Below are 11,859 nucleotides of genomic sequence, written 5' to 3' on the forward strand. Positions count from 1 at the left end.
CATATGGTCACTCGATGATAATTCACTGCAGGTTACTTGTTAGGGTTCTAATCTGTGGCTGCAGAATGCTGGTGGTTACCTGGTTTTTGGACAGTTTATAACTTTAATCCTCATCAGTACCCAACTCTAAATCAACCAACTAAGCTAACTGAACCAGACTAAGTTCTCTGAGATCTTAAACCTTTGTTTTCTTTTTTCTTTTTCTTCTGTCCTAAATGATTGGTAACATTTTGGTCAGAGTACATGTAGAAGGCAGAATGATACAGTAGTTGAAATCTTGGGTTTTGGAGTAAGAATCCTGGATTCACATTCTTACTCAGCAGCTTCTAGCTGTGTAATTCTGGGTAAATAAAACCTCCTTAGGTCTTAGTTTCTTCCTCTGTAAAATGTGAACAATAATAGTAACTACCCACAAAGAGTTAGGGTAAGGTAATACATGAACTTTGCTAAGCACTTAGTTATTGCATGTAGTTATTGCTCAGTGGTAAATATTAAAAGTCATTAAATCATTATAGCGGAATTTTTATTAGATATATTGCTGGTACACATAAGCAGTTGTATTTATAATTTAATAATTATATCTTTTTTTCCTATGAAGGAAGAAGTTTCCATTGAGGTTTTAAAGACATACATACAGGTAAACTTTGAGAAACCACAATTATATTCTTTTTTTTTTTACCATTTTAATGAAAACAAAAATCAGAATGATAATATTTTAATATCTAGTGGCAGGAGAGTCATCAAAACCATAAAGGTCTTTTAATTGTCATAAATACTTTCTTTTGGAATTTAAAATTCTGTTTAGCAGCACAGATCTATATCTGTATGAATCTCTCCTAAATATATTTGAAATTTTGAAGTGAACTTTTTAAAAAGCACTGTTGATCCTAGAACTTGTTTTATTATTGACATACTTTGATCCTTTTTTTGTTTTTTAGCTTTTAATAAATGAGAAACATACAAATCTCATAGCATTTTATACCTGTCATTTGCCTCAAGACCTTGCTGTTGCCCAGTATGCATTATTTTTGGAAGGTGTTACAGAATTTGAACAGCGCCACCATTGCCTGGAGCTGGCTAAAGAAGCAGGTAAAAATGGTTGAGAACTTCATCTACTGGGCTTTGTAGGCAGATTATCATTTTGGCTTTAGTAACATTTAGCCTTCTAGTTTTTTTTTTTTTTTTTTTTTTTTTTTTTTTTACATATTGAATAATATGTTTAAGTAGCTAAACTTTGCAAGTTCAAAGAGGAGCCTTCAAACACATTCTCTAGTTAGAGTCTTTTTTTTTTTTTAATTTTATTTATTTATTTATTTATTTATGGCTGTGTTGGGTCCTCATTTCTGTGCGAGGGCTCTCTCCAGTTGCGGCAAGCGGGGGCCACTCTTCATCACGGTGCGCGGGCCTCTCACTATCGCGGCCTCTCTTGTTGCGGAGCACAGGCTCCAGACACGCAGGCTCAGTAATTGTGGCTCACGGGCCCAGTTGCTCCACGGCATGTGGGATCTTCCCAGACCAGGGCTTGAACCCGTGTCCCCTGCATTGGCAGGCAGCTTCTCAACCACTGCGCCACCAGGGAAGTCCTAGCCTTCTAGTTTTAAATCCTATTTCTCTTACGAGGTAAAAAAGGAATGAGGTTTTCAGTGAAATTCTGTTTTAGGAATGAAATAACCTATACTGTAACTTGTGTAAAGTATCTTTTAATTTTGGCATTTTCTTTTATAATGTCTTTCATACTTTATATATTTTTAAAGAATTGTTATCCCAAATTTACCAAATCATTGTGACTGTTTAGAGGATATTAGTGTGAACGATTAATTCTTGTTTTTGTTTCTTCAAAAAATTCTTCAGATTTGGATATTGCAACTATAACAAAAACCGTAGTTGAGAATATTCGAAAGAAAGATAATGGTGAATTCAGTCATCATGACCTGGCCCCAGCCCTAGATACTGGCACTACTGAGGTAACATGAGGGGAGGAGAGAGGTGTGTTATATAACTCATGATAATCCCTCATGTTATGCTTTTGTGAACTTCTACCTTAAAATACTCTGGCTTCTTTCTTTTTTTAAGAATTTTTCTTTGTCAGCCAAGTTTATAAAAATTGGCAGCAAACTTAAGGTCTTGTGTAAGGAATTGCTTAATAGTAGTATTATGTTAAGGGAAGTTACTTAAATAGAAAAAACCTGAGCATTGGATTTTTGCTCATCAGATTATTCTAGATACTTGATCAGTCACTAACTTTTTTATTTTTTTGGCTGAGTCGGGTCCTAGTTGCGGCACTCGGGATCTTTTCATTGCGGCATCTTTTCATTGTGGCGGGTGGGCCCGTCGTTTCGGCACGTGACCTTCTCTCTAGTTGTGACATGTGGGTTTTTTCTCTCTGTTTATGCCGTGTGGGCTCCAGAGCGCATGGGCTCTGTAGTTTGTGGCACACGGGCTCTCTCATTGAGGCACGTGGGCTTAGTTGCTCCGCGGCATGTGGGATCTTAGTTTCCTGCATTGGAAGGTGGATTCTTCACCACTGGACCACCAGGGAAGTCCCGATCAATCACTAACTTTTATGTAGCTTACTTATTCCTGTTTTCAGAAAAGAATAGAAAATTTTATCTAGGAAAGAAAAAAATTTTAGAGTAGCACTTAAAGGAATTACGTAATTAAGTTGGTGGGACATCACATATATAATTCCAGATTCACAGTCCAGTAAGTTTTTTCTATACTTTAATAGAGACCTATTAAATGTGAAAATAAACTAAGAAAAGCTATTTTCTTTCATTATTTTGTATAACCTGAGGGAAAATATTCACTAGAAGTACAGGCATAAGCTGGTTCTACTAATTTGCAGAATATCTTAGAAAAGACACAATTGACATTTCTTTTTTCCAATTAAATGAATAGGAGGACCGTTTAAAAATCGATGTAATTGACTGGTTGGTATTTGACCCATCACAGAGGGCGGAAGCACTAAAACAAGGCAATGCCATAATGAGGAAATTCTTGGGTATGCTGTATTTTTATATTCTTTTTTTTTTAAGTTTTTGTTCTGTTTTAGAACTTTGTTGTTTGTTTTTCCAACCCTTCCAGTAGGGTAAGGTACAAAACAGCCACTGTTATGCCTGGTATTATGAAACAAAACATATTTAATAGTGACTTTTCATGTCCTACTCAATTTTGCATATAATCTCAAGGCTTTGAAAAAATTGAATTGCTTTTTTTTAAGACACAGAAAAGTATGTAAAAGTAACTGCATTTAATGAATCCTTTTGTGACTGTTACATTGAAATAAGGAAAAGCCCAGCCATTAAGTAGAGAGATCACCCAGACCTTTAACAGAAGTACCTTGAGACCTGAAATGGTTACAGGTAGCTGTGAAAGTTGCAAACCAATAATTTGATTCCTTTAGAAACCATGACACAGAAATCCATATGTATTGAGAAACTGTATATCTTTTTCACAGCATCAAAAAAGCACGAAGCTGCAAAAGAAGTATTTGTGAAAATTCCTCAGGATTCAATAGCAGAAATCTATAACCAGTGGGAGGAACAAGGAATGGAGAGCCCACTTCCTGCTGAAGATGATAACGCTATCCGAGAACATTTGTGCATTAGAGCTTACTTGGTGAGATTGTAAAAACCACAAAACCTTTCTTTATGATGACTTTCCTGATTCACTCTCAGACCTTGAACTGTTTTTCCAGAAGTGGTGATTGACTTATTATCTTAGCTCCCTTGCGACTGTGGGACTGACTGATCCATAAGAACTTTGAAGACAAGACCTGATCTTCATTTGCATGAGCCTCTAATCAGTGCTAACCAACTAAGAACATTTCACATGGTAGATAGTGTGTGTGATGTTTGAAACGTATGTTTTCTTAAGATTCTTTGAATGCTTCTCTCAACTTTAACATTTCTGCTTTTGGCAATAACTGAAAAAAGCAAGATATTCTGTATTGTGACTAAAATAACAACATACTCATTCAAAATTCATTCAACAAATAATGAAGTGATTGGCTAGGTTCTAGGACTAATTCTGGATGTCTTTCTATCCTTGCCCTCTAGAAGCTAATAGGCTCGTCAAGAAGACAGACAAGTAAACATGTGAACATCACAAACAAAACACTTACCATGATTTTTTTTTTTTGTATAAAAAAGAAATATTAAACGATTTTATTTCTTGCTACTGAAAAATTATTTCTAAGAAGCAAATTTTCAAAAACTTTGTTGAACATATGTGAACAGTTTTTTTTTTGTATTTCTCTATTTTATTTTGCATTTTAGGAAGCCCATGAAACCTTTAATGAGTGGTTTAAGCATATGAATTCAGCTCCACAAAAACCTACTTTGACACCTCAAGCAACTTTTACTGAGAAAGTGGCTCATGAACATAAAGAAAAGAAATATGAAGTAAGTTGAATGTAGATGAGACATGTCTATTGCATCTCAAAAATACATGTCATATATTTAAAGAGATCATTTTTTCAGCAGTTATATTCCTATTATAACAAGTGATCTTCCTTATTACTGTTCTACTTTGAAAAAAAGCCATCCCTTTAGTTACTTTTCTGTAGATAATTAACCAAACATGAAACATACCTTCAGGTGACAATAGTGCTCATTTACATGGTTAACATTTTAGTGTTTTATTGAACTGCAATCCATCGATGTTTGTTTTTATATTTGGCTTACTGAATGTCAACTATTTAGAATGATGTTCCATATATGTATATTCCTGTCTGTACTTTACAGATACATTATAGTCTGTTATATATCTACCTTATGTTTGTTTTGCAGATGGATTATGGTATTTGGAAAGGGCATTTGGATGCTCTAACTGCTGATGTGAAGGAGAAAATGTACAATGTCTTGTTGTTTGTTGATGGAGGGTGGATGGTGGATGTTAGAGAGGTAAGCTGTGTGCATTGTTTATAGCTAAAAGCAAAAACAATGTCTTTTTTTAAAAGTTTTTTGAATAGGAGCAGCTACAGATCTTATATAACCTTTGTACTTATAACTAAACATCCCATAATTTAACCTGAAATACTAGTTAGGGAATATAGGAATGTTTGACTCTTGGGTAAACTATTTTTCCATATTTAATATGTTCACTCAGGATAGTAAAATCTAATTTTTAAAAAAATATTTATTTATGTATTTATTTGATTGTGCTGGGTCTTAGTTGCAGCAGGTGGGCTCCTTAGTTGCAGCATGTGAACTCCTAGTTGCAGCATGCATGGGGGATCTAGTTCCCTGACCAGGAATCGAACCCAGGCCCCCTGTATTGGGAGCGTGGAGTCTTAACCACTGTGCCACCAGGGAAGTCCCAAATCTAATTTTTTAAAGTTCTGGACCTAAAAATTAATTATATATGTATTCAACTCAATTTATGGATATGAAGATAAGTCTAGTAGAATGAGTAAGACATATATAAAGCAGTGGTTTTCACCTCTGAGCTGTCTATTTAAATGATCTGGAGAACTTTTAAAAAATACTGGTTTGGTTCCACTAGTGGTTACCACTAGTGGGGAGCGGGGAGGGAGGGGCAACATAGGGGTTGCGGGGTGGGGGAGGTAGGAACTATTGGGTGTAAGATAGGCTACAAGGACATATTGTACAGTATGGGGAATATAGCCAGTATTTTGTAATATCTATAAATGGAATGTTGCCTTTAAAAATTGTATTAAAAAAATTTTTTTTAAAGAGTCCTGAAAAGACATAACAATTAAATATAGTACGTGATCCTAAACTGGCTCCTGCATTGGAGGAAGAAAGATGCTATAAAGGAGAGTGTTGAGTCAGTGATGTTAAGGTATTACGTCACTGTTAAATTTCCTGACGTCATTAACTGCATTGTGATTATATTAGAAAAACTTCTCTTTATTAGGAAGTAAACACTGAAGTATTTAGAGGTAAGGGAACATGATTATGCAGCTTGCCCTCAAAGGGTTAAAAAAATGTGTATTTATAGATACACATACAGATGCAAATCATAAAGCAAACAGGGCAAAGACTGAACAAAGGGTGAGGGTATTGAGATATTCTTTGTACTATTGTTGTAATTTAGTTTGTTTGAAATGATTTTCAAATAAAATATATTTTTAAATACTAAAAAAAAATACCGGGTTCCACTTCCAGAGATTCTGGGTTAATTGGTCTCAGATAGGGCTGGCTGGCTTTTTCTTTTTTTTTAATTACCTGGAGAGCTTTAATATGTAGCCTGGGTTGAGAAACCAGTTACAGAAGTACTAAGTGCCATAAGAAAAGCACAGATGAAGCATTTTGTGAGTTTAGGAAAAGAAAAGGTTCCTGCTACCTGGAAGAGATCTGGACAGAATGCTTGAAAGGTGTAGCATTTGACTGAACCTTGAACAAATTGGGTAAATTTGGATGAGCTGAGGTGGGAGAAAGGAAGGATGCTGCAGGTAATAATGGTGTGAGGGAAAGGCATTGAGGCTTGCTCATGGGGCATGACAGAAACAGGGAGTAACTCAGTTTTACCTCTGCAGACCTGATGATCTGTCCAAGGATTGTAAATGCTGGATTCTTGGATATTAGGTATATTATTTTGAACAGAAAAATCACAGGAGTATGTTTGGTATCTTTCCTTCTGCATTCCCTGAATCTTAGTATAGTCACTCCTTTTTTACACTTGATCTTAGCCAAAAGGCTGAGAAGCGATCATCACTCCTTTTTTATTGTTTGTTTTGGTTTGGTTTTTGCTACTACATTTTTCTAGTTCCTCTGGCTTCCCTTTTTTGACCAGAAGCAAAAACATTAGGGACAGGAGGCTAGATTTGAGCCCCTATTTGCTACTATTCCTGATAGAGTAACTCTGCTGGCTTCATAAATAGTTTTGAACCTTTAGCAGGTTCCTTGGGTTTTCTCTTCTATTTCATGCTGCTGCTCATGAAGATAAAATTTTAGTGTTGCAAAATGCTAATTAAATGGTATTTAAGGTTTGAAAAGACTTGATGCCTTATTTATACATAAATCTTTGTTATTCTAATAATTAATCTTAGATTAGGGACTTCCCTGGTGGTGCAGTGGTTGAGACTCCGCGCTTCCAATGCAGGGGGCCCAGGTTCGATCCCTGGTCAGGGAACTAGATCCCACATGCATGCCACAACGAAGAGTTCACATGCCACAACTAAGGAGCCCGCCTGCTGCAACTAAGACCCGGAGCAACCAAATAAATAAATTTTAAAAAAAGATAGTGAAAGTCACAAAACAGACACTCTGGAGTGTTTTAAAAATAGAGTAGGAGTGGAAGGCTATGAATGATACCATTTTGTTTTACCAAACATTTAAAAATCAATATTCAGTCTCAATCACTTCTTCAAATCTAATCCAAACAAGAAGAGATTTCTTGAACAATCAAATGATAAATAATGATATTTTGAGTTGAGTTTAGCTTAATACTCTTACATACTCAGCAAAGCAGGAAATTATTCAGGGCTCCTGATAGCACTTATATCACTTGTATAAAAATTAGGAAATGGTATCCATTCTCTTACACAGATAGATTCCATGCCAAGTGCACATGACCTGTAGACTGGAGCATGGATTAGATTTCAGCCCCCACTCACTCACCTGGCTAGCACCACGTGCAAGGCACAGCTGTTCAACAAAGCCCCGGCCTTATATGCTGACTCTTACATCTGTACCTCACTTTTTACATAACTGCAGAACGGGCCCATTCGTGTTGGAGGCTGGTGGCACACAGGGACGGCAGGGGGAATGGAGGAGGCAGCTCATCTTTACCTACTTTTCACCACCTCTGCCTCAACCACATTCTAGTTGAAGCCTCAACTGTCTTTCCCTTGCTTCCACTCTTCCTTACGCAGTCCCTTCCTCATATAGATCAGCTAGTAATCCTTTTAAAATCAAAGAGGTATGACTCTCCTACTCAGACCCTTCTGATGGCTTCTCGTTACACTTTGAATAAAACCCAGAGTTCTTTTCTTGACCTACAAGATCACACATCCGCTGGGCCTTGACTGCCTCCCCAGTCTTGCATCCTACTGCTCTCCCCTCACTTTGTTCTGGCCTTCTGGCCTCTTTGCCGTTCTTCTGCCTAGAGTGCTCTTCCCCCCAGATATCTGCATGGATGGCTTCCTTACGTCCTTCAGCAGTCTGCTCCAGCGTCATCTCTCTTTAGAGACCCTGCCCCACCCCCAAACCCCCTATCCTAAGTAGGACATATACATATATGCACATATATGTACATAAACACATCAACACATATCAGTTAATGAGCTTTTCTCACATATAAAGCACTACATGTCCCTGATGGAAAGAATCTTTTTGTTTTATATATTTACAGGATTTTTCAAATTTACAGGATTTTTTTAAATTATTTATTTATTTTTATTTATTTAATTTATTTATGGCTGTGTTGGGTCTTCGTTTCTGTGCGAGGGCTTTCTCTAGTTGTGGCAAGTGGGGACCACTCTTCATCGCGGTGCGCAGGCCTCTCATTGTCGCGGCCTCTCTTGTTGTGGAGCACAGGCTCCAGACACGCAGGCTCAGTAATTGTGGCTCACGGGCCTAGTTGCTCTGCGGCATGTGGGATCTTCCCAGAACAGGGCTCGAACCCGTGTCCCCTGCATTGGCAGGCAGATTCTCAACCACTGCGCCACCAGGGAAGCCCTACAGGATTTTTTATTCAGATGAGAAAAATATCATAGGTTGTAGCAGAGCAATTTATTCCCTTTTCCTTGTGGCAAATTGCTGGGCCCATCAGGCATGATTCTGGTTGGTTGATGGTTGATAGCAGCCAACCCACTGGTATGGAAATCGCCTGTAGTCAGCAGAAGAGATCACACCCTGATATTTGGCAGCAACAGGATTTCGGAGAGGCAGGTGCTAGAATCCATCCTATGAAATGAGGTTATCAATAAGCAGGTGGAAAGGAGTCTAGGGGCCAGGGGTACTTTGCTTCTTTAGCATAGGGGGAAAGAGTACATTGGAGTACAAATGGAGTGACCCAGAAAGAAGCAGTCTTCTTATTCTTACTAGGCCCCTAGTAGGATTCACTAATATGAATTATGAGTAAGACCCTGAGGTGTTTTAAATCCTCCTCTGAAGGTGGTAAGTTCCTATTTGAGAAAATAAATGAAGGTGCTTTCCCTTTTAAAGCTAAGAAAATACAAAGCATGCGTTTTAATATTTGCTTCTATGTATCTATATCTCAAAACAGGACAAAAAGATTGATACTAATTTTTCATATGTGTGGAAACCTGACCTATGTCAGATTTAGTACAATTATTCCTTGGTATAATTTCCAGATTACATTCTGTTGCTTCACACCTCCACTTACATCTACCTTTGAAAATGTTTTAGCAATTTAATATTATAGTCTCTCACATGAAGAGATTTTTAGTGGTTAATATAATTGTCATAAGGAAAAAATTTTTAATTAATTAGGTGTCTTATTAGGCTTTTCAAAGGACCAGTTGGTATTTTTGCTTGTCCTGTTTTCTGTTTTGTTTTACAGTATGAGTCCTATGGATTTCCTTCTAATTTTTAAGATTATTTCAGAAATTCTATTGTGGTTGGGTACCTTTTTATTATTTTAATTATTTTAGTTTTCAGTTTTTTATAAGAAAATGTAGTGGGCATAAAAGATCTGTTCTTTTTTCTGCACTCTTAGTACCCACAAAATTTTTTAGAAAGATCCCTGTATGGTTATAAAGAAATGCTCACTGTTTTCTCTACAGTGTTTTCCTCATGTATCTGTTAGTTCTGTCCCATGCAAATCTTCAGATTCTTTTAATTTTTCTATTTTTAATAAATTATACAAAGACATCATAAATTCATTCTCTGTTTAAAGAAACAAAATATGTGCAATGAAGTTGTCCTCCCTGTGCCCCTCTCCCCTCATCCTGATCCTTCTTCCCATCAGGAGTCACTGCTGTTGGTATGAAAAGCCCTCTCAGTCCTCCTGGTATCTGTCTGTATTTCCTTCTGTATATATCCAGGGGAACGGTTGTTATTTTCTGTTCTGATTTTTGCTCTAGTCTCTGTTTTTCCTTTTATGCATGTTTTTACTTAAGATGTAGTACAAATTCAGAAGCATTCTGTTTTCATTATCAGACTTCTGACTCCTCTGAAGATACCATGATAGAAACCCTGCCTTGTTTTATTTTTAATTAGCATGATAAGCTTTACAGAAACACTTTAGCTTTTACCTGTTGCTTTTTGGTTTGATTCATTGACTTTTTTGTAAGGGTATTTAGCTTAAAGTTGTTAGAATGACTACTTGATGTCTGTCTGTAGGATGCTGAGGAAGACCATGAAAGAACATATCAAATGGTTTTACTGAGAAAGCTTTGTCTGCCAATGTTGTGTTTTCTGCTTCACACCATATTGCATAGTACTGGTCAGTATCAGGAATGCCTGCAGTTAGCGGATATGGTATCCTCTGAGCGCCACAAGCTGTATCTGGTAAGTTCTAGAGCATTTGCACTTTTAAATTTTCGTGATTTGATAACCTCTGTAATAATATTTAAGTTTGTGAGATGTGTTTATATTCTTTAGATGTTCTTAGATTTTCTTAAAGTAGGGATCCAGTTTTAATGTTTGTGCTTTTTTATCCAAAATATGTACACATTTCTAAGCAGTTAGAAGTATATAGACCGGTCCAGAGAAGTAGCTTTGAAGTCCTGGGCTATCCTAATATACTGGCCTCTGGCTACATAAATCTTAAAGAGGAATTTCTTCTTGCATTAAGCTGATCAGGTTGATTAGGTGACTGTAAATTCACACTCTTTTTTGTTCTCATTCTTAACATTTTTCTCTTTTTTAAAAATCAGGTATTTTCTAAGGAAGAACTAAGGAAATTGCTACAGAAGTTAAGAGAATCCTCTCTAATGCTCCTAGACCAGGGACTTGATCCATTAGGATATGAAATTCAGTCATAATTCGTCTGCTGTTTGTAATCTCAATAATTTCCATGATAAATGGAAGTTTTTCTGTAAATATATATATTTGTAATTACTGGGTTTTTTCTTTTGCCTTATGGGGAAAATGTTTATGAAATTTAGGCATTGAATTTTGTACTTTTAAGAATATTATGGTGACACTTTGAAAATTTAATGTATTATATAATTCCCTGTGTTTATTAATAAAACTATATAAAAACTAAAATTTTCTGTTCGTATGAATTCCAGGAACGTCCCTCTATTATGTAATAAGAAATTAAATTTCCTGTTATCCTACTTTTTCCCTGTGATCATAAGTACTCTGAAATCTTAAAATAAAGAGGATGGAAAGTAGATACATTTTTAAGCCAGGTATATAAGTCCTCATCATAAAATTTGGTGTTTTTTAAATATTACAGTTAATTAGATGAACATAGCAAGAATGTTTTCTAAAATAATATTATGCTATTGTTTCCTTTATTTTGAAGACATTTCTCATTTATTTATTAACTTTCATTCAGCAAACCTGCTCTAAAATAAGTTGGAGCATGTGAAGACTTAGAATAGTATCTGGCACACAGCAAGCAGTGAATAAACTGGGGAATACACAGTGAGTAAGATCTCATCTAGCCCTTCCAGCAGGGGAAATACAATAAATATATTTTTAAATGCCATTTTAAAATACAAGTAATCCAAGCAGGAAGAAACTATTTCCAGCTAAGAGGTTTCTGAGGAAGTAGCATTTGAGCTGGGGTCTGGGCAATGCACTTAATTTGCAAAGACAGAGATAAAAGCACAAGAAGGGTAGGGCACTACAGATTAGGAAATCGGTATGAGCAAGGCCTACAAATGGTAAATGCATGTTTATGAATCAGCATTTATGTTGAATTGACTAGAGTGTAGGAGTTATAAATGGGAGATGACCTAAAGAGAGAATGTGA

At 36.3% G+C, this 11,859-nt stretch overlaps 1 protein-coding gene across 5 annotated transcripts in view; it reads left to right on the forward strand.

Moving 5' to 3' along the window:
* The window catches only part of NUP107 (nucleoporin 107), a 43,917-nt gene extending 32,784 nt beyond the window's left edge, over positions 1-11,133 (forward strand). For 4 of the 5 annotated variants that reach the window (XM_036866891.1, XM_036866893.1, XM_036866894.1 and 1 more), the window contains 9 exons: positions 599-637; positions 939-1,089; positions 1,852-1,964; positions 2,899-3,001; positions 3,458-3,618; positions 4,278-4,403; positions 4,791-4,904; positions 10,275-10,442; positions 10,811-11,106. In XM_036866891.1, the coding sequence (XP_036722786.1) occupies positions 599-637; positions 939-1,089; positions 1,852-1,964; positions 2,899-3,001; positions 3,458-3,618; positions 4,278-4,403; positions 4,791-4,904; positions 10,275-10,442; positions 10,811-10,918 (1,083 nt within the window). In that variant the 3' untranslated portion in view covers positions 10,919-11,106. Of the gene's footprint in view, positions 1-598; positions 638-938; positions 1,090-1,851; positions 1,965-2,898; positions 3,002-3,457; positions 3,619-4,277; positions 4,404-4,790; positions 4,905-10,274; positions 10,443-10,810 lie in introns of all 5 variants that reach the window. The other variant, XM_036866892.1, reaches the window with a different exon arrangement.
* Positions 11,134-11,859: the final 726 nt, after the last annotated feature.

This window comes from Balaenoptera musculus, chromosome 10, assembly GCF_009873245.2.
Source record: "Balaenoptera musculus isolate JJ_BM4_2016_0621 chromosome 10, mBalMus1.pri.v3, whole genome shotgun sequence".
NCBI lineage: Eukaryota > Metazoa > Chordata > Mammalia > Artiodactyla > Balaenopteridae > Balaenoptera > Balaenoptera musculus.